The sequence below is a fragment of the Parasteatoda tepidariorum genome, chromosome 2, assembly GCF_982258835.1.
Source record: "Parasteatoda tepidariorum strain Cologne lab strain chromosome 2, Ptep-v5.0, whole genome shotgun sequence".
Classification (NCBI taxonomy): Eukaryota; Metazoa; Arthropoda; class Arachnida; order Araneae; family Theridiidae; genus Parasteatoda; species Parasteatoda tepidariorum.
Window position 1 is genome coordinate 24,582,585 of NC_141756.1, and position 23,736 is coordinate 24,606,320.

General features: G+C 31.4%; 1 protein-coding gene across 2 annotated transcripts in view; it reads left to right on the plus strand.

Moving 5' to 3' along the window:
* Positions 1-23,736, plus strand: part of LOC122270604 (uncharacterized) — a 52,830-nt gene that overhangs the window by 16,247 nt on the left and 12,847 nt on the right. For both annotated transcript variants that reach the window (XM_087157022.1, XM_087157023.1), the window contains exons 6-13: positions 1,294-1,422; positions 3,153-3,472; positions 7,050-7,167; positions 10,857-10,981; positions 18,747-18,916; positions 19,804-19,967; positions 21,433-21,522; positions 23,102-23,201. In XM_087157022.1, coding sequence (XP_087013148.1) covers positions 1,294-1,422; positions 3,153-3,472; positions 7,050-7,167; positions 10,857-10,981; positions 18,747-18,916; positions 19,804-19,967; positions 21,433-21,522; positions 23,102-23,201 — 1,216 coding nt within the window. The remainder of the gene's footprint in view (positions 1-1,293; positions 1,423-3,152; positions 3,473-7,049; positions 7,168-10,856; positions 10,982-18,746; positions 18,917-19,803; positions 19,968-21,432; positions 21,523-23,101; positions 23,202-23,736) is intronic.

Here is a 23,736-nt window from a genome sequence, read left to right on the forward strand (position 1 = left end):
CACACGAACGTAATAAAAATGTATAAGTTGCATCTTATAATTCATTGTCTAAATATCTAGTATTTGTTTTGTAGTTTATGAGAAGACTGTGTGCAAAGTTTTAAAAAAAATAATAATTAGTTTTAAAGTTGTATCTAAAAAATGGTTTTTAATTACTGGTAATTAAAAAGTTCCTTGCGAACGAATTTTATCTTTTTAAATAAATTTTTTTTTCCAAAAACTTTGTTATAAGCAATCAAATAAGTATAAGTGGTTATGTTAATCGCATAAAAATATAATGGCATTACATCTTTATTTTGTCGCCAAAAATTTCTTAAAATGCGCGCTTCAATATGTTTGCTTAGTTATTAAAACAATTAATTAAATATGATATTGAGTTAATAAAATGCATTTAAAATCAAGCAAAAAACAGCGAAGAGTATCAGAAAATTTTATTAACAATAAAACGAAACCTGGTGTGAGAAGAACTTTTTGAAGTTTTGAGAACATTGAAAAATTCCATTACGAGAAAATGCATGCAACTTTGTCAATGCGAACTACATTTTGAAGTATTGACCATTAAAAATTCATAATTTTATGACTCGGTACGAAAAACTCTGATGATTTAAACACGGTTTGTTGCCTATTGCTTAGTAAATTGTAACTTTCTTTAATATCTCAAAACCAAATAATAGATTTTCGAAGGATTTTTCTAATTTTGAACGGGTAGTATGAGGTTTTGGTAGTATCCCCTTAACTAATAGTTCGAATATTATGAATAATTAAAACGAATGAAGTGAGTTCTATTACTTTGTTCGAAATAAATCAAAAGATTCTAACTAATATGTTATATAATCACCTTTAATCAATGTGTGTAATCTAGTAAACATTTTAAATAAGTATGTTTTTTGCGTTGGATAACGTATCGAATGATATACTAAAAAAATGGAATTCCTGAAAGTTTATTCATTGCAAAAAAAAAAAAAAAAAAAAAAAAAAAGAAGAAGAAAAAAAAACTGGTAAAATCCTCTACCAACTTCTTATTTTCATTTATTCTATTTTTTAAACCATAATATTAATGGAAACAGGGACAAGTTTTAATCTAGACTACAGAGTATTGATTACTCGTTTAAGAACAATGGTGTAAAAATGATTACTTTGCTTGCCCTATTCTTCAAAAGAACAATATAAATTTATTTTCTAACATTTTGGATGTTCTTGCATTAAATTGCCTATATACTCTAAATTACATTACAAATATTCTTCGAAAAAAATATTTAAAACATTTTCGAACTAACATCTAACTTTTAACAGCATATTGAAATAGCAAGCAACGTAGGAGGCTACCTAGGATTATGGACTGGTTTCTCTATCATCCAGTTTGCTGATTTAATTTTCAGCATCTTCTTAGTTATATTTTATACAGTCATTTACTTGAAAGAGGTGCGTATTGTTATCTGTGCTTTTTTTTATATAACCTCACTTGCAATTCTTTTATGTTATCTTACTCACTTCAGAGTTTCAGTTTATAAAATAAAGTATTTCTCTTGCATTATTAAGTAAAAGCAGACTTCCTAAATAAAATGGGAAAATATTTATGCCAAAAGGTAACCAAAACATGACTCATTTAAAAGTATTGGTGTGTTTTCATCCTCTGGCAAAGTTATGACTAAATTTCACTTTTGAGCACTGTTGGAAAACCATTTTTTTCTGAAATATTGTTTTGAAGTATTAAAAAAAATATTTTTCAATAATAATTACAATTTGTTGTTGTTGTAATTTATTTACGTCACACTAGAGCTGTTCATCGGGCTATTGGCGATGGTCTGGGGAGCCTTCTTTGAGAACGATTCAAAGACACACCATCACAATTTTGATCCTTTGCAGAAGGGATGGCACTGTCGCTTCTTTAAACCCACAACCAGAGTGAGAAGTCGAGTACTTTATGATAGAAATGTTTAACGAGGATTAATACATCCTTGGTTCCATGGCAGGCTGAACAAAGTACTCACCTACCCCCCACACACACTGACCGCAGGCACTGAGGTGTAATTTTGAATTAAATCTATAAAATAAGGCAACTTCTCTATCAAGTATTGGGAAAAATTTTCCCTCATGGAGAAATGTTTGATGGAACTAACCCACGGTGAGCTTGATGGCAAGGGAATTCTACCCTCTGATCTGTCATCACTGTGGTTGATGTAAGCCCGGTCTGGAATTCGTATCAAACAGCCATGAGTTGTATATCTTTCCTCGATGCTGCGAGGGAAGATAATATTAAATCACTCATCAATTCTGACACTATGCGTATTAGAGAACCACAAAAATTTTCCTGTCACACCCAGGCTGTGGAAAGGTGTACTAAACTTGTGAACGACTTTAAATAAAGTATGTAACCACAAAGCAATTGATGAATATATTCGAGTAATACTAAATACTAGATCAGTTATTCCTCATTTCCCCAAAATCTTAATGATTTTGGAGAAAATCTTATAAAAAAGATAACCTATAGCAAGAGTCAAAGAACCATATTCCATTGTAAATGTTTTGAAAATTCTGCATAAAAAGTGTAATTACCACACTGAAAAATTAAACCTCCTCCAAATGATGAATTCTACATCGTTCTCTTCTAACAAAACAAGCAAAAATTTGCACAGTGAAAATTGCGAAAACTTGGAAAACTTCAGGGTTTTTTTCAAAACCGACGCGCATGTAAAAAATTGAATTATTGATGAGAATTTAATCAATTTAGGCAGTTTAAAGGATCAAACAACATGAAAAAGCTAAAGCTTCATCATTTTGAAACTTATAGACTACTCATGTTTAGAACAGAGTATGGAAACACGGTTAGTGAATGCAAATTATCAATTTAAATTATTACTAAACCACCAACTGAAATTTTTAGAATTATAAGAGGTAGAAGAGATATTTTGTGACAAATTACATTTCAAAGTCCTAAAACTACCTAGTATGATGGGCCATATTTTCAATTATGAAACAAATCTGTAGAAAAAAAAATTTTTTTTTTCAAATAACACGATGAATTTACTTACTTTAGGCGTATACGTAGTTGGCACAGTGAAAAATTTAATTCCTTTTAACGAATGAATTGAACTCACTGTAATTTACAAAATATCTGTAACTTTAATATGTATTTTTATAAAAAAAAATAGGAAAGAAAGAATACTATTCGAGCGTTTGAAGTAAGAGTCGAACGGAAAGGAGAAAAAACAACTGAGACTGAACGAACGTCATTGACAGTAAAAAAATTCCAGAGATCATTCATATCTTCTATAGCAGATGTCGCTACGTCGAAATCTACGAAAGTAAAATGGATTAAACTGATGATATTTGCATTGAATGTGAGCGCCTTTTTGTACTTCGCTTTCGATTTCACAAGACAATATCTTTCCCACGAAACTGTTTCAATCGAAAGAGTAGAAAGACCCATAACCATAGATCGACCAGCAATAACTTTTTGTAATGCGAATCGGTAAGTAATTTCTCTATATTTAAAAAATGCAATCTTCGCAGTTTTACATGTTCAATTTAAGCTTACATTTGGCTTTGCTGCATTCAATTATTATACTTCAAAACTTAAATAACGAAGGAAGGTATGCAGATACCTTATTTCCGTCGCACTAGCGCTGCACTATGGGATATCGATGACGGTCTGGGTAGGATGTATGTCCATCACATGATGAGCATGATCCAAGACATGCCACTCACTACAATTTTCGAGACCGAAAAGCACCCATGTACTGCACATTTTATTTACTAAAAAATTACATCACGGGTGCGAAGTGTACTAATGTCTTTGTTGTTGGTTGTTTTTGACTAAGACCATTAAGGCAAGGGGGGCGATTGATCGTCTTTTCTAGTTGCGCTATCTATGGCCGAGAATTCGACTTCTGCCACATCCATTCTCCATACTAGTTCAAATGGCGGACCCATTCATTCACAGATCTTAGTTTTGACAGTAACGATCAATCTCAAATTCAGTAACGTTAGAGGTATAATTTGTTAGGGGAACATAGAGGACTTTGCGAGAGGTAGATTTAACGCGCACCAGTAACCATTTACTACTTGAGGAGTCTTCTGCCGGCTGGATGCGAACTCACGAACACTAGTCCAACTCCCTGCAAATCAGGTTATCCAGGTCCCTTTTCTCAAGCCTTTTAGATTGACTACTTTCGCAAATAAAAATCTTGCTTTGTGGATCTGTTAACTAAGACTTCCTTTTAAAAACTTATCGTTCTTCTTGAATATCAGTTTCATTTGAGAAATTTTGTCTTAATAATTAGTTAGCTCAAAATCCCTGAGAATCATCGAAGTTTGAAGAAGATCAAGACAATTTTCGTGACCGAAAAGCAGCCGCGTGCAGCACATTTTATTTAATAAAATATAACATTACGGGTTCGAAGTGTACTAATGTGTTTGTTCTTGTTGTTGCTGTAGGCCATTAAGTCAAATCTATGAAGCCACTAATACCAGAGAAACTCCAATTCTGTATCCTCAGAAGTATAATTTGCTATGGGAGCATAGAGGACTTAAACCTGGTAGATTTAACGTGCACCAGCCATCATTTGCTACACGGGGAGTCCTCACCCGGGCTGATTAGAACCTCCGCTCTCATGAACGTGCGTCCAGCACCCTGACAAACAGTCCTCCCCACCCCGCTATTAGTTTATTTGATAATTATTCAATAACGTATCGTAAAGAAGATGTAAAATTCCAGATATGAAATTGTTTTCTTCATGAAGAGAAAAAAAAATGCAGTGACAAGCAAATGATAAAGTTTTCTGATCGAGAATTTCCACGGAAAAACTATGACAAAATGTAATAATTTTCACTTCCAAACGTACAACTGACGCTCAATTCTGTATGTAAAACGTTAACAATGGAAAAAATTGTATTCCTGAATACAATCATCATATTAAATGTGTACGGCAACGTTTTAGCAATGGTTGAACATACTCGTGAACAAATTCTTATACAATTATAATTTCAAATGCCAAAATATAAAGTTTGCGCCAACACTGGTTGAAACGGACATTTAAAAACACGACTGAGAAATTATACAACTCAGAAACTGTTCGAAAGATTTAGCTTAAATACCATTACCATTTAAACCGTTAATCGAGGCACTTACTGAAAATCCAAATATTTGAACAAAAACGATTTAGGAAAAAACCTTTTAATTGCTTAACATCTGGTATCTAATTTTATCAAATTTATAATATAATATATTTCACTAAAAACTTACGTTACAGAAAGTGTAGTGTAACAAAAAGGAATTTTTAGTTATCAAATCTTTGTTTAGAATGCACAAAACATGAAGCGCGAAATCTATGCTACAAAAAATTCAAATTTAAAATTACATTGCATTTTAGTAAGTGTCTTGTCTCAAATTAAAATTAACTTTGCATAAAATGATTGATTTAGAGCTTTGCGTAGTTGGCATCTCCACCCATTGATGAATCTTGTAATTAATTTTAAGATTTAATGAGGATAAAATGTTTATCAAATTAAAATTACATTCTACTATTAGACAGCAAAATAAAAAATAGGGGCACTCCGAATAAATTTTGATGGTTGAAAATGAGGTATATTTAAAATTTGATTTCTCAGAAATTATTCTATAGATTCCGCACAAATTTTGTATTCTACTATTAAAAGTTAAGGTACTACAGCCGACCGGCCTGTGTAGGAGGCAGGGAACTGTCCTTGCATCAGAGGGGTCTTGGGTTCGAATACCGGACAAGGCATGGAGGTTTCTCTCTCTCATTGTGTGTTCTCATTTGTGTGTGAATGTGACCCGCCCTTCTAATTCCTGGCCATAGATGGCGCCTCTGAAAAACAGGAACAATCGCACCCCCACTGCCTAAAAAGGTATACGGCAAAAACAAAAATAAAATGGTACTACTACTATAACTGTAGTTACTATTTCGCAAATTTTTCTTTCATTTTATTGATAAACAAATTTTAAAACTGTATGCAAGATTTTTTAATTCGCTTAAAAAGTTCTTGAATTATGATAGAATACTCAAAAAATAAAATTAACGTTAACCGCGTCCCTGATTATCCCGAGTTAACTCGGTTACGTATATATACAAATATTTATCATCCCGAGAAAACTCGGGCTTAGCAGAATTTGTCAATACATTTTGTTTTATCACGTTTTTACTCCGCCGGAAGCAAAAAACATAATTTGTTGTGACTGGAAGTTTGCCAAGTTTTATTTGGGTGTTTTGATGTTGGACTGTGAGACTGCTCACGTGGTTTGTGCTATTGTATATTCGATGGCTGCTGAATTTACATAGCAATAAGAGTAAAAAAAAAATGGCTTATTCCTTCACAGAAGTTTGAAAAGTATAACTTTGTGTCGTCTCTTGTTTTAAGAACTATCACACAAAAACTAATATTTAACTTTTTTCATTTGCTCGAAATAACTCGGGATAGTAAACTGGTTTTAAAGGTTTTTTACTCGTAAAAAAATCAATTTTCAACTTAAAACTTTTGCATTATGTTTTGTTTTAGTTCCTTCGATTTATTAATAAAATAAAAAAAAAATATGTTGATTTTTTGCATTTTTTTTCTAAATAATTGGTATGATTTCATATTTTAAAATATAATATGCCCTAATTAATAAGCATATTTAAGTCCAACCTTTCAAACAATTAAGATTAGTAGAAACTAAAGTTCCGATCATTAAGAAAGCTATTTAAAGTGGTCGTTTATTATAATTTTTTATTTCTTAAAAATTTTTATTTTTATTTATTTATCTATTTTTAAGTTTTTTTGCGCACTGTACATTGTACCAATTTGTTGTCCAAAATATTAGAGTGATTGTTTCATATACCAAAAGAATGTTAATTACAGTGCAAACGTGTAAGTCTCATTCTCTTGAACCAGAGCTTGTTTCCCTTTTTTGCTCGTTTCAATTTCCGAAAGAAAGAGATAAGAATTATAAGTTTTTATTCAAAACTTGATAATGTATTTATCGTGAAAATTTTTTTAAAATTTCTTGACTTTTGATCTTAACTTTTATTATGTTTTTCTATTTGCAGACGGCGCCGTCGATATGTCTGCGATATATATCCACATAAATGTGTTTTTTTCAATTCCGAGGAAGAGGTGTGCAGCAGATACCCCAGATACTGCAACTACTTAAATATGTACAAAGGCGTAAGTCTTGCTCATTTGATTATTATAATTGAAGAACTTTGGGGGAAGAATCAATTAAGTATCATTTTATTAAAAAAAGGAGGTTTCTCGTAGAAAGTTAGTGTTTTGATCCTTATTTAAATATATAAGATTTTTATTTTTATTGCTTGATTTGCGTGAAAATATAACATTACAGGGCGCTCTAATCTATCAATATACTCAATAACCTCATGTTTGTTAGTTTACCCCTGCCCCCAGCAAAAAAAAAGTAGAAAAAAGAAAGAAAACAGAGCTTATTCTTATAGGAACAGAATCGTGAAACTCGTATCAGATCCTTTCACAGTGTAAAGAACCATAGCTTCGTTGGGTCGCGTCACATTCAACGTTTATAACTAGTGTAAATACATGTTGTAACGTATTTTATCCGTTTATTTAATCCATTTTCTTTCCCATGATGCCCGGTGTCATTTGTCCTGACACCATTTTAAAAGAGCTCAGGCATTTCAGGCCAAAATAAGAAGTTTCCTTACAGGCACCCGGCTACGTATTTCCTTTCTCTGTCATTAAGCACTTGCAACTAATCACATGATTGTGTCTAATCGCGTGATTGTGCATGACGTGTTAACATTGTAGCTTTAAGGCTTGCGCCTAATATCCCTCTAATATCCCACTGAATCAATATTCATATCATATTTACATAGGAAGAGTTTTCGGATTAGTTATACAAGTGACGTTACTCATACGAGTCGAGCCTGATAGGCTGACCCACGCGTTACGTCGTTGGAAGGTATCCGATTCTCTGCTCATGATTTCTGTTGAAAAAATTAATAAAAGCCAAGGTTAAAGGTTTTTGTCAATGAAACATAGTCTGTCGTACAATTCCTCATAGACTATGCCTATCACGGTCTTGGATAGATCTCTTAGAACCACAATTACGTTTTCCAGACTGTGGGTTCTATTTTCAACTTTTTAAAACTTTTGATATCGTTGCTTTTGAGAACCCAGTGAGTTTTATTTTCTTCATAATCCTCCTGCTAGATATAAATATCGGAAGATATAAATATATAGTTATAGATTATTGATGGATGATTTACGGAAATTACGTTGTAATTTCACAATGTGTCTTCACTTAAACAGCTTAATTGTTAAATTGACAGCTTAAGTGTACCTGTAGCAATTAATCTCAGTCATTCTAAAGCATTTTTCAGACACTGAATAGTTACTTGATAGGGTTGTGAAATGTAATGGTTCTTCCCAAAACTTACCAAATTCTCTTTATAATGTTGACATCTGGAATCCTGGTTGGCCAATTCATCACTTTTAAGGATTTAAAAGTATACCTTCTCTAAATAAGTTAAAAAAAACCTGTTGAATGCGAATGAGACTATGTTGACTTAGCGTTGTCGCTAATTGGCATAAAATTGAGGGCTAAAGCTAAGTGCACCCTTAAAAGACAAACACAGAGATTCATGAAATTATCCGTTACAGTAACTCTTTCAACGGATATGGAGGGTTTTGCTGTCAATCAACATGATTGCTGCCCGAATCATCAAATTATCGCTACCATGTAAAAATATGAACTAGGGACACATCGGTTGGGTTGATGAAAGTAAGATATGTTTCACCAGAAAAAGTGAATTTTTGCGTCAAAATGAGCACTATTACACTTAACAGTTATACATTCCTTAAGATATTCGATTGAGATATTGTCCTGGCACTTTACAGAATAAAAATTCAATTATTAGTTCAAATCTTATAAGGATGTTTAATTTTTTTAGACCCTATATGTAGTTGCCTTCATTAGCAGAAAACTTCTTTAAAATTTTTTTAAAAGAGTAAACTGCAATGAGCCATAAGAAACGGATCATCCTGAATAACTTTTGATCAGATCTTCACGCTTTAGAACTCAATCTATGGTTCAATGGTTGAACTCAAGTATGCTAATAAATTAGCGACGACGATATTCTAAGCTTTAGTGCAGAAGAAATCAGACACAAAAACATACTTTCTCTGATTAAACATATTTTTTTTCTATGGATTCAGATTTCTGGCCCCCTGAATATAAGGGGTAACCACAGAAAAATGATCCCGTTGAACCTATGGTATAATTTGGTCAAGTAAAGCGATCAAAAGTTTGGACCCTTTGTTAATTTTACTTTCTGTTTTGCCATATAGTTCACTGAATATAAACAATAATAAACTTTTTTACAACTGGGAGAAATTTAGAAAATTTCCAGTGTATCCCTCCGCTTATGTTACGCTTACGAGACGATGTGTGAAAAGGTTTAATATTCTAGGAAGCTTATAATTATGATTTGTGTTTAAATTTACCCGTGAGTTTATAACGTTTATAAGATTTTTCCACAATTTTTAATTTCTAACAGGTCGTGAGCTTATAACAAATTTAAGAAAATTTATATCACAACAAATATAAAGTGCAAGCTTTGCCATTTTTTGAGCGTTATCTTTTATGGGCTATATAAGTGTAAAATATTGAAATTTTTTATTTTTTGTACAGCATCATAGCATATTGGATGGTACGCTTTTTTAAGCTTATTCGTAAAAATCGAACTTGGTGACCCGTACGAATCTTAGAGCCATTTGTGCTTGGCTTTGCGCCAGCAACCATCCGCCATATCTCGAGAACGTTTTAAGAAAATTGAAATAATTTTACCCACAATAATAAAACTCATTTATCCAAAAATAATTCCATGATAAAAAATTTTTTAGTCAATATTTTTTTTTATTATTTTATTAAACAATAATAAAGAAATTTTGAGTTGTATGGTATATCGTTTTTGCATCATTTTGGAGTCGGTAATATTACATGGCAAAATGCAAATTTTGAGTGAAATCGGTTGAATAGTTCCTGATAAATGGAATTTTAAATATACGACTTCGTTAATATTCGATTTCTCAGAAACTATTCAGTCAATTTCACTCAAGTTCTGTATTTTGCCATTTAAAATTACATAATTTAAAATTATGTGAAAAGAATATATACCTCAAAATTTGAAAATTTTTTCGACTATCGTTAAATAAAATATTAAAAAATATCAAATCTATATATATATATACAGATAACTCAAAGAAAGAGGAGTGTTTAATAAAATAGTAAAAAAATAATAATTATTTACTAAAATTTTCTTTTTTGCAAAGCTTTATCTTTGGATACAAGAGTTTCAAAATGTTTCAATTCTCTTAAGAAGTTTTTGAGATATGACGAAATACGCAAAAAGAAAAATTAAAATTAAAGGGTCCAAACGTTGGATCACTCTCCTGAACAAACTGTGGGGACCACATTTCCCATATTGCGGCTATCCCCTATATTCTTGGAATCAGAAATTCGAATTCGTCAAAACAATAGCATGTTTAATCAAGGAAAGTTCACTGTTGAGTCTTAATTTCTAATTTAAAATATCCTTTGCTCTAATTATTTGAGATCTCACTCCTAAGCCAGTAAGATTGAGTCCCAGAACGTGAAAATTCTATCATTAGACCAAAATTTATTTAGGGTGGTACGGTATATATACATATATTATATATATTTTTTCGGTCTGTAGCGAGCGGTTCTAGATTATTTCAATTAGATTGTACCAAACATGTAGTATTTCCTTTACCCCTTATAGTATTTGCGTAAAATTGTTAATCGCATGCAATCAAAAGAAAAACTGTTCTCTCATATGGTTGTTCTTTTTTTTTCTTTGCAGGTTTATACTGGCAATCCTGTATGCCAAGATGATGATTGCTATACTTGGTGGGAAACGGTATCTCTATTTGAAGAATTCATAATTAATTCAATCGACAACAATTACAAACATTCTACTTCAGATAAGTAAGAAAAAAATTTACATGTAGCAAATTTCATACAGTTCGTGTGCTCTACCCCTTCATAACTGTGCTCTCTAACCGGAGAAACTTTACGACTCTAATCGATCCGAAACTAATTGCTTCCCCAGTTCACGATCTGAGGTCACTTTTTTCGCTGATTGGCTACTAGCATATTTTTATGTACAGATTTGTAGATATTTGTATGGATGTATGTATTGATTTGTAGGGTATGTAATATATAGAATAATTGGTGGTATATTTTTGGGAAATTTTACAAAAAACATGCACACAAATAAGGTGAGGTGGAATACTACACAGATACAAAGTTACCCTATTGCAACAAAAATGCGACACCCACGGAGACTCATTTGTGAGGTCACATGTAACCTCTGCGACGTCGATGCGACGGTTTTTGAAGGTTCGCCTTTGGGAATATCAGGTTTTGACGTCATTCATACGTCGTCAACATTCGATCAAAATGAGGCTTATATTTGTCCCAGTGACGTCCCCGAGTGAGAAGAATGTGACATATTCACATCTCTGCTTAGTCACATGGTGACCCTATTGAGACATGAATAAGTCATATCTTTTTCACATGGTGACTCTGTTTAGACATGAATATGTCACATTTTTGTGCCTCGGTGGTCCTGTTGAGATGTAAATATGTCACAGTTTCGTCGAATCATGACCATGTTGAGATGTGAATAGCTCACATTACCATCACATGGTGAGGCCACTGTTACAACTAAATGTCTCAATTTGGTCTCATATTGGCGTCTACGTGACGTAACCAAAGGTGGACATAGTAACGCCTTAGGACCACGCCTCGGTGTCTCAGTAGTAGCGTATGACTTCAAATGATTCTTTGTGACTGTCGCGTTTTTGTCAAAATCTGGTAACGGTGTTATCTGGAAGACAGTATTTTGGTCGATTACTGAATATTCAACGAGCAATTATTGATTCAAATTAACCATTGATTACAGCTGTTCTTAATTACAAAAGAGATAAGCTAATAATATACAGTGAAAATAAATTGTATCAGTTTTTAATTTTCTAAACTTAACAAAAATATCCATTTTAAATATTTTATTAGAAGAAGCTTTGAATAATTTCCTAGAGTTCGTTCTCAATAATTTATGAGTTTTAGTTGTTGGGTTATTATAATATATTGAGTTTGCATAATATGCATTTTTTCCGGAAGAATCTTATTTCTCCCAGAATGAATGTGACAAAAGATAGACGAAATTGAAAGAAATTAAAGAAACTGGACGGAATGGAAGAAACTAAACATGACAAATATATTTGTTTTACAATTATATTTAATGTATAGTAAAAAAAGATATTAATTTCAAAATTATTATTTAGTGAATTTCTTCAATTGCTAAACTTTTTTTTTGCTATTGCATTTTTTAGAAATGGTAAATGGTTATTTTGTTTTCATTAATCATCTTTCTAATTAAAACAAACTGATATACTTTAATTAGAAATTATGAAGCACTAATTTTTCACAATAAAGTTATGGTATTAATAAATCCTAAGCAGAAAACAATAAAGCTACCGCATTGTTACAAAAAAAAAACTTCGTGAAAACATTTAAATTTAAAACTTACAAGCTTTATTTAAAGTAAAAATTCTATAATTGTAAATGCATTTTAAATTGTCCACCTTAGTCTTTTGGGCATATTTTCATTATTTTCAGTTCAAATATTAAAAAAAAAACTATCGAGTTTTTTGCCACTTAATTCTTTTAAAATTATCTATAATTAATCATCAATTAAAAATTTAAATGGTAATTTAATTGGTAATTAAATACTCTTATATTTATTTTATAAATTATAAGGAACTTATAATATTACGATTAGGTAAGTAAAAACGAAATTTTGTATTAAAAATATCAATTGATAAATATCAATCGAAGAACCTATCTAGCAATTGCTTTGAGTAATCATTCTTAACAGCAATTGACTTTGGATAATTAGTATGCTATTCTTAATCATGAATTCTTTGATGTGGGGAAAAATTTCGTATTGTGATCTGACGTAAATCTTAACAATATCCGTGCAGTGGGCTGCGAAAAACTAAAAATATCACAGAAAGAGAAAAAACTCAAAAAGTATAACTCGAAGCTATCCCCAGGCGAAAGTTTTCCATGGTTTTCTCTACTTAGGAAGAAACCTGCCATCTCTGGTGAGAATAAACTTTAGTTTTTAGAGATACTTTTAGAAATTATAATTTGAGCCAACTTTGTTATTTTATTTGTAAATTAAATCATACTGTGCGTAATAATTTTAAAGAGTTTAATTGTTATTTATAATTTATTATAAAAATCGAAGTATCTATAAAATATTATATGTTAAATTATCTTTGGTCAATTAATGCTTATTTAGCTATTTTCAAAATGTATCAGGAAACAAATACATTTCTTGATAAGCAATTCCTTATCTCTTCTAACATCAAAAGCTTTAACTTTCTTCAGAACAAATATTCATCTTAAAAGCTCACTCTTTCCCATACATCACGTTTTACTTTACATTTTTTCAAATTTTAAATAGCTCTAATTCTTATGTTTTTCATTTATACAGCTAAATTTTCATTAAATTCTAAGGCTTATTATATTTATAATTCTTTATAAAATAAATATAATTTTATTAAGTCAAAAATAAAGTAATATTTGGTACTAAAATGAAATTTTATTATAAATTTAAGAATTATTGAAATTTTCTGATTTGCGTTCTCGCATATAATTTAATAGTTTTGTATTTTAAAATATATCAGTTGAAATGATTGTAAATTTAAATAATGTTAGTAATTTTCTGCTCAACTATACGGCTTTAAAATGGATGTTGAATATTCCTTACGAAACTAATTTTTAAATTTTATTTTTAAAGCATTCCTTGCATTTATTTTATCCTTAAAGAATTCCAACTTAAATGCATTTTGAGAATTAGTATACAGATTTTATACTCCAGAGTTTAGTTTTTTATTTAAAATAATTTTAATTTTTGCTACACATCTATGTAGCCTACTAAAACATCACTAAATATTATGATTCAGAATAGAAATGAGAACAAAATACTAATAAATTTTGACAAGAAATTAGTATTTATAAGACGCTACCGTATTTTACTTTCTAAAAACACCTTTGGAAAAACTGCAAATTTTAAACACGTATTTGTGTTTTACAGGAACAGATAGTCTTACAATATTCAAAAAATATCTCTTTAAGGTATAGTTGTCAATAATTTCAAACTAATGAGCCTAGTTCAATTTTAGAAATCAGTAATAAGGCTAAAAATTCGTTTATTTATAATAATATTGTTTAAAGAATAATGTACAGGAAGAATTGTAAATTGAAACATTAAAATAATTTTTGAAGGACCTAGTATGTATTTGCCAAGATTTTGAATTAAAATTAAAGTATTTTAACTTCTTAAATGATCAAAAATTTATGTATTTGTGCAAAAGAAATATCTAAGATATTTTTTTTAAAAATGTTCAGGAAAATTTATTACTTCATAAAATAAATCATTCTAAATTAGAAAATATTGTTGATTGGGATGTATTATAAAATGAAGATAAACAAAAAAAAACTGTGATCAAAATGAAATAACATTAACATAGCAATCGAAAACAAACACCCAAAAAGTATTAGAAAAGGAAAGAACTTTTAAGCAAAGAAATTAAATAGACTTAAAAAATGGAAAGTGAACTCAAAACATATAAATTTTCTGAAATCATCAATCTTAAGAAACTTATTTTTTTAGACTTAACCTTAAATCGCAAATTTTGAATTTACTCTTAAATATAAGATCTTATATGCAAGAAAACAAAGTAAATAGAACTTACCTCTTTCATATGATTTTTTTCTCCATTTTTGCGTCATGGAACAAAACCGATGTTGAGAAATCACTTTCTGTTTTTGAAATTATCACTACGAAAGCTCAAAACTTCTTAAAATCACAGGAATACAATGGCTATTAACCAAAACATAAAAACATAAAAATTTCTCAGAGTTTAAATAAAACATTCAACAAAAGTGATCATTTACTTGAAATATTCAATTTTTGGTACCATCATCGTTGCTATAATTACAATTTGTGCTCTTCTTTTATGTATTCAAACGAACACTGTTAGAGTTTTCATTATAAAATTATGGTAAAATAACTGGCAGCAGTCTCTCCACCCGATTAACCGCAATATTTACGGTAAAGAATAATTTTTACCTTTGCTGTTTTGATTCCGTTTACAACTAGTACGGTTATAAAACCATGAATACAAAACTATACTGTTCCTTAACCATTTACAATATCATGGTTTCAAAACCAAAATATAGAAAATTAACTGGACATAGGAGTTATGCCTTCCATTAGGTAATGAGCACTGGAGACCGCATGATGCAAATTGTGGAGTGCAGAACACTGAAAACACTACATGCGTTGAAGAGAATGGAGGCAATATTGTATTGTCTACGCTCGGACTCAAACCCCAGTTCTGTTGGTCATGAGACTAAACGATTATCGCTCACGGTTATTCCGCAGTTGCAAGGAACTAAGTGGCTTCCTTAGGTGGGCTTAGTTGGTACGACAAAATTCTGGTTGTTTAACCGTATGTGGTGAAAGCAGTTAATAAACTGTTTAACTGTTGCAGTTAATTGACTGTTTGATTACCATCTTATTGATGATTATTTGACTATTTTGTTTGAATATGGTAAAATAGCAATGAAGTAAATTGCTATTTAACCATTTTTTCAGAGAAATTTCTAACAGTGAACAATGTCAAAATGGGCTGCCATTTTTAAGGATCAGGCACAGAGTATTCAGTTGTTTGTCCTTTTTCAACAAATGAAACATTTCAACAAAGTAACTAAGCATCATCAAAAATCAACTACAGACGAATAACTATTTTAAGTAAAACAAGCTTTTATAAAGCAAAAGCATATAAGATAATTTTCAATGGAATCAACACAAATCAAGGAATTTTAATCTTGTAACATTTCTTTTACGGACGCTTATAGATTCAATTGGATTCTTATAGATTCATTGGATAATTAATTTAGCATTACTTCATTATTTCTTGGTCATTTAATATTGGTCTTGCAATGTTTATTTTTTTAATGCATCAATATCTTTGATGGTGTCCAAAGGAGGAATGATTTATTTCGAATATGAGATTTATGGAAGCAGAAGAAGTTAGAAAGAGGAATCTGACAATATGTTTAAAAATTAAACGCAAAAAGAAATTTGAATTTAGTTTCGAAAGTTGTCAATAGATGGAGCTACAAGTTATAGATGACCTGAGCATTCAGGTCCAGGGTTGTAAAATGAAAGGAGGTAGTCGTACCAATCGTATTAGGTTTAAACCTTATATTTAGTTAAACACTACGTTTCACTTATTTATTTATTGCTATTGGGATATTACAGGTAAGAATTTATTTACGCCACTCTAGAGCTGCTTATAGGACTACTGCTGGTGGTTTGAGAAACATGCCTGAGGATGAATGGAAGACATTCCCTCACAGTTTTTATTCTCTGATAACTTCCCCACTTTGGTAGTCCGATGAAGAACTGAGTGTGAATTCGAGCCCTTTCCGGTAGAACAGTTTAAGGTGAACCGATACTGCGCAAACTCGGTCCGTACGCAGACTGATCAAAGTGGTCATCCACCCACTTACTGATCATAGCTATTAATGCTTGACCTCACAATTCTAGTGGGAACCGTGTCCTTTCTATCAGTCCACTGCGGGAGGAGAAATGGTTAAAAACTAAGTTTATAAACATTTAAAACTCGTGTATATAAAAACACTAATGAAATTATCATAGCGATGATTTTAATTACATGCACCGCTTATTTTATAATACGCTCAACGTACATAATACTTTCAACTCTAAAAAAATACCTTTCTTTTATTTATTATTCTTTTTTTAGAAAAAAATTTCCATCGAGTGTTACTGCTACACATAAGTAGCTAATTTCTCGTGTAGAGGAGATTGGGGTAAGACCGGGCACCTCGGTTCTGTCAAAATTAATTCTGTTCTTAGCAAAATAACTTTGAACTACACTTTATACACTACGCGTCTGCAGAGATAGGTTTGTTAAACTAAGTCAAATAGCTAATGTTGTTTGTTTTTAAACTTGTCTTATTTATCTGGCATTACAGCTACAAAAGTTATTTTCAGTATAATTCTTATACGTTAAAGGATTCATACATTAACAAACAATAAAGATTTAGTCCAAAAATAGCACTGTTCTGTTACATTTTTATAACCTAGGTTATAAAAAATAAGGGTAAGACCAAGTTACTACCCGGTTTTGTAACGACAACTTTGATGTGAGGAGCCCATGTGTGTTAGGCCTATGGAAGCTGCAATGCTGCGCAGGACGAAGATAACTAAATGATAATCAAATGTAAATTGCATGCAAAATTTTTATTTATCATATATAATAGAAATGCCTGCTACTTTATCAGTGAAACTCTAGTTAGGTATCTAAATTCCCCATAGAGTTAACAATTGTACCCGGTCTTACCATTTTAGTGGGTAAAGACCAGGTGACTTGGCTTTTACTAGAAAAAATATTCATTTATAAAAAAAGTAAACTGACTGTAAAAAAGTAAAATTGACTATTTAAGAAAACTATATTTTACAAAAAAAAAATGAATATCCTGGTAAAATTCTAGTGGTACAGTTTGGCACCCTCAGACTTTCGAATATTAGCTTCCTCATTTCCCCGGCATATTCCCCAAATTCCCCAGCATATTCCGTCGGAGAAAGACCCCTCATGAACAGGCACAGGGTGTGTGTCATATCACAGAGTCTGCAAAATATACAGATAAATCCTTTTCTGAAACGCCTATTTAAAGTAGCACTTGTTCAGAAGGTCAAGATGAAGGAGAAAAATGAGTTACTATTTTAGTGTCACAAATTATTTAATTTTATATTTTATTCAATAACCATTGTTAGACCAATTGTCAGCACTGCGGTCGGCGCGTGCAAGCCGGGTGCAAGCTACTCTTAGTAAATCTCTCTACCGATGAATTGGAAAGAACTCCTATCTAAGATAATTATCATTCCATCAGAATGATCCAAATTAGAAATATGATATAAAACGTAGGCACGCCTAGGCCTCAACTTTTATTGTCCTAGTTCAAAACCAACGAAGACCATTTATACATCTATAGACTTAAAAACATCTCTTGATATACTGAAATAATACAGGAACTTAGAAAAGGGAAATCTCAAACCCAGTTTTACAAATGCTACAGCCATGATCATGGTTTAAGAAATTGCACCCATGAACTTAGATGTTTGAAGTTTGCCTGAACGAATTTTTCCTACGTTTGCACCAAAGACTCTATCACCCCTGCAAAATATGCAAACTGAATCATCTCATTGGGAGGTGAGTGCTCTATCCCCTGTAACTCCAAAGTCCAGAGTTTCACAAACTAGAAAGTTTCAAGTTATTTCAGGCTGGAAAGCAATGCACCTCATGTAAGTTCTTGCTGGTTAACAACTAATAGCACCCAACCCACCTATAGGCAGCTTTTCGAACTAAGATTCAATGTTTCTGAACTAAAATCCACTAAATTCAATTCGAAATAAAATTCAATGATCAAATTTCTTAGAGCTTTCACTATAAACAAACCATTTGTTTCATCCAGCTATCATAATTTGTTTCCGAAACTCTTAATTTTTAAATCAGTCAGACCTCCGCTCGACACCTTGTATCTTTCTATCTCAAATTTCTAAATTTATTTTTTTCTACTATTCAAGGATCTATACCAAAGTTCCTTTCACCGATAACGAAGGGGAAGCTTCCATTTGTTTCTCTTATGGTTTGAAGTATCCAATAGAATATTCAAAAGTCAATAGAACAATTTTTAACAAAAAATTAAAGAAGGGTGCTTTTTGGAATAAAGAGAATAAAATTGAAACGTGGAACGGTAAGTTATGTTTACGATTAATTGAATGCTTGCTAGCGATGTCACGTGCATGGGTCAGCCAATCAGGTTCAATTCAACACACACGCAATACATCACTTGCAGTATCCAATTAAATCTGATCCAAAATTTAATTCAACGTAATAATGAACTCAAGCCTTAAAGCTGTAACGTTAACAATGTTATTAGACACAAGCATGTGATTAGTTGAAAGTACTTAATGATGGTATAAAAGTTATTCCTAATATGCACATCTTTTTCGAAGAAAATAAGTTCCTCAATAACGGCTGTGAGTATGATGAAATGCTCGCAAAAAAATAGAATGCCTTAATAACTTTTGATCTAATGACTGAATTTCGCATTTTAAAATTCATGTTAAATCTATAAATTTTCCAATGAATGGTTAAGCCTTTATACAATTGCGTTTTAGTATGACGATATAATTTTAATAAATATGATACGTAGGATTAATTAGTTTAGTAAAGACGAGACATTTGAAACTGTCTTCCAACTATAGAACTCTTTGTCTCTTACCTATTAATCCTTAGGAAAGTAATATGGGCAACAAATTATAGTTCTTAGGGCTATATAAACCTCTCAGACTAGATCTCCATGCCCCCCTGTTAACCGCAGCCATTCTTGCATCCAGCCAACTGATCTTTTTCAGAATATTTATTAGTTTTGATTCCATTAATTTATACTCCAATTAATTTTATCTAGAATATTAGTTTTTTTTTTTTGTAATTCTTTAATTTTGATAAAAACGCAATTCCATCTGTAAAGTCCAGATCATCAAGAACCGAATAAAAATTATATCTAATATCTAATTTATTAGTTGCTTTCTTCCCAATCCAGTCAAAGTACAAACTGAAAAAAAAGTTTCCTTACAGATATTATTTTCCTTCTTCAAATTGAAATCGATGATTACCTTGATCCCGTTGAAACTCCATCCGTTTACTTTGCTATACATGACTCTACAAGACTCGTGAATCCTTTTAAGTATGGTATTAAGCTTGAAGTACCAAGGTCTCACCTTATTCAAGTCAACTATTATGTGAGTATTGTTTACAAATAATCTATAGAATAATTCTAGTTGAAATGATTGACTTTAAAAAAAAAACTTAGCGTAGTGATTGGTGCATTTAAAATGTTTTGAAGTAGTTCATATAGTAACTAATGAAGTTTCTGTGGTGAACACATAAAATTATATAATTATCATTTAATTTGATCAGTCTATGAGAAACAACTGTAAGTAAATCACGTATCAACGATATTTTACGATATTTCATAAAATATTTCACGGGTAATCAGCGCCTCTGGGTAGTCAGCGCCGCGGGTAATCAGCGTAAGAGAGATTGTTCATAAATGAATAAATGAGTTTTTGAAAAAATATTTGTAAAGAAATAGAGAGAAAGAAAAAAAAATTTGAGAATATTTGTAAATAAACAAAAAAATAATTTAGGTTTTCTCGTATTGATTGGATTAACAAATTTGTACATTTGTTTGTGATGCTTCCAAATAGTGGTGCGATATTAAACTAGTTTAATGGAAAGCATAAACGTTTAATCAGTTAAAGACATTCCAAAAAACTAAATTGTTAAATTTAGAAAATACATTGAATTTGATTGCAAAATATAATGTTTTCTATCTGTATAGAAAAACAATTATTTATAATATTTCCTGTAAAAAATAACAAGCAAATAAAAAATAATTGAAATATCAAATACATTCCGTGAAGTATCTTTCCGTATCTAGTACGAATTTTCTAACGGTGTTTTTTTTTTCTTTTGGAAGGTTTTCCTTCTTTTAATATCCTTCTTTTTTACATCCTAAGGACTCGTTTGACCACTGTTGGGCAAAATAACAAGATTCATTTAAGTTTTGTATGCGACTCCACCATCACGCAATCCGTAAATGTGTTTCTGCTCCTGTGCAGCGTTGGCAGGATTGGCACTCACCACCGATATCGACCTTTGAATTTGTGTCACTCTCGACGATATCGGACTGCTACTGAGTGAAACCAGAACGCCTTCAGGGATGAATTCATATTGAATGAGGGCAGTGAGGACCATCGTGTACGAGCGTGATGGTCCCAGGTTGAGTTCTTCAATCCTAACTACGCTGTACAGCAGTACACCAATCCTGTAGCTAGTGTGAGAGAATGGGGTGACATCGCATATAACATACAGTTACTCCTAATATTGATCCATGGTGCCATCACAGCCCCAGGCATATTCGTAACTTCGTTTAGTAACATGTGTTGCCACTCATGGCAGGACATCTAAGAAACATTTTTACCCTCGTTTACACACCGCAGGAATATCATAAGAATGTCGCTCTCCCCTGGCCTGTTCGATCCCCAGATTTGTCTCTGAATTATTGTACATAATTATTATGCAGAATTTCCCAATTAATTTTTTCTAAATAATAACTCAAGTGTTCCTTTAGTTAAAAGTTTTCAAAGCACTACGAATAGTGCATGATTCAATAGTAATCAGTTTTAATCTACTTTTTCATAGATAGAGCAACAACTCTTACCATACCCTTATGATACAAATTGTCAATTGCTAAACCCTGAAGGAAATACCGATGAAACCTTTGACTTAACGGTAAGGTCCTATTTGTAATGCATACTTGATTAATTTAGTACCTTATTTTATTCAGAATTAGTATTTTATTTCATACTTTGTTTTGTACTACAGTAGTTATGTTATTCTATTCCATGATTCACTGTATCGTATCATTTTGTTGTATATTCTATTTTATCGTTAGAGAGGGGCGTAGACAAGTGTGAATTTTTCTCTCTTTCATTCTGAGTTTCCGATCATTCTTCAGCGATATATTTTTTTTAAAATGTTTGTTTTGTACTACAGTAGTTATGTTATTCTATTCCATGATTCACTGTATCGTATCATTTTGTTGTATATTCTATTTTATCGTTAGAGAGGAGGGTAGACACATGTGGATTTTTTTTTCTTTCATTCTGAGTTTCCGATCATTCTTCAGCGATATATTGTTTTTAAAATGTTTGTGATCTATTACATTTAAGTTTCCACAGAAAATAATTTCAAGTTTACTCTAGGTATTTATTTAATCAAGAAATCTTTATTCATTTGTTTCTTTTATTCATTCAATTCACGTTTGATTGAGAAAATGATTGCAATGATTCTGGCATAATTGAAATTCTCCCTTCTTTTTATAAATAACCATTTCCTGTTTGACTCTGTCTTCATTGCTTTTCACCCCCTTCCATCAGAAACGAAAGTTAGCTGCCTTTCCTTCGCTTGTCTACTGTGCCTCTAAAATGTGTTTCAATAAACTCTTCAATGAAGAACTCTTAACTCATCCTGTACAACTCTAGCAGAAGATCGTTGATTTCTTTCATGCATTATTTATTTCATCTATAGAAAATTAATTATTGTATTGTACTGTATATCCGTTATTGAACAGCTGACCCAATTTTTGGGTTTACGACTACTATTGTTCAACTCCGTAGCTTTGCAATTTTGAACTAATCCAGAAGACAAAGAAACTCCTAGATCAGTACCCCCAGAGGTATTGATTTGTTATGGGAACATGTAAGTCTTTGCGACTTGTCAGATTTAACGTGAAGCAGTCACCATTAACTACACGGGAAATCTTCGGCTGGCGGGGATCGAGCCCACGTACTGTTAGACATGGGCGCAGCGCCCTACCGACCAGGCTATCCCGGCATGTGTATTGTATTATAGTCAAACTAAATACCAAAAAAACTTGAAAGCGAACACTATTACTAACGTAAATCGCAGGAGTATTTATCAATTATTTTTGTCAGAGTGTTATAACGTGTCTTGGACAAAATGAATGTATTTTTAAATTTAATCTTAAAGAACGTGAAAGGTTTTTATCAAGATCAAAAAATATAAACGGTGCTCTGTACCATCTTAGGTAGCTAAAAGTATCATATGATTGAGTTTTCTACTCCTAAAATCAATCAACTCTACACTTTAGTTCTTTAATTTTTGACTTACTTTTCGCCCTTTCTTTTTCTCTATTTTATTTGAATTTTTTGCCCACTCATCCATCTACTATTCATTTTTTTCTCTTAGTCATTTTTGACTACATTAATCTTTCAGAAATTATGCGTAAAAATATGATAAACTGTACATAATATAATCTCAATATATAATATGTTCATGATATTTTTAGGAATGCATAGAAAGTTGTAAGTTTAATCTTCACATGAAGCAGTATGGATGCGCAGCTCGTTCAATAAGTATTAGTCACATGGTGAAACTTTGTAAAAAAGGTAGGAATCATTACTGACACACAGACCAATCTCTGTCTCTCTCATGTGTTCAAATCATGTGTGGTGTTCTGATTATTATGAAATGTAATATAATTAATTCTGATTGTTACAATTAATTATAATTATTATAAATATATTTCGATTTATCTTTTGTAATACATAATAAGTGTCAATCAATATCAATTAGAAACTTAATAATATACACTAAGGAGGCATAATATACTAAACACGGGGGTTTAATTGGATTGAAAACAAATAAAACAGACCTTCAAAGTACTATTAGCGAAAGCCTCCTGAAAATATAGCAATTTATAGCGTTGAATTAAAGCTTAAATAGCAGTGTAATGCAGAAAAACACAAGTTTCCCGTATTCTGCAAAATAATTGCTTAAATTTGGTTAATAATCTACAGCTTTCTTTTGTCCACCATTTAACTCAGCTCCCTGACGAAGTTCACACTCATGAAAGTGCCAGAAGACTCATTTAAAGTTGTTTAATAGTTTCCGTTATAAGGTGGCCGCAACTAGCCGCAAACA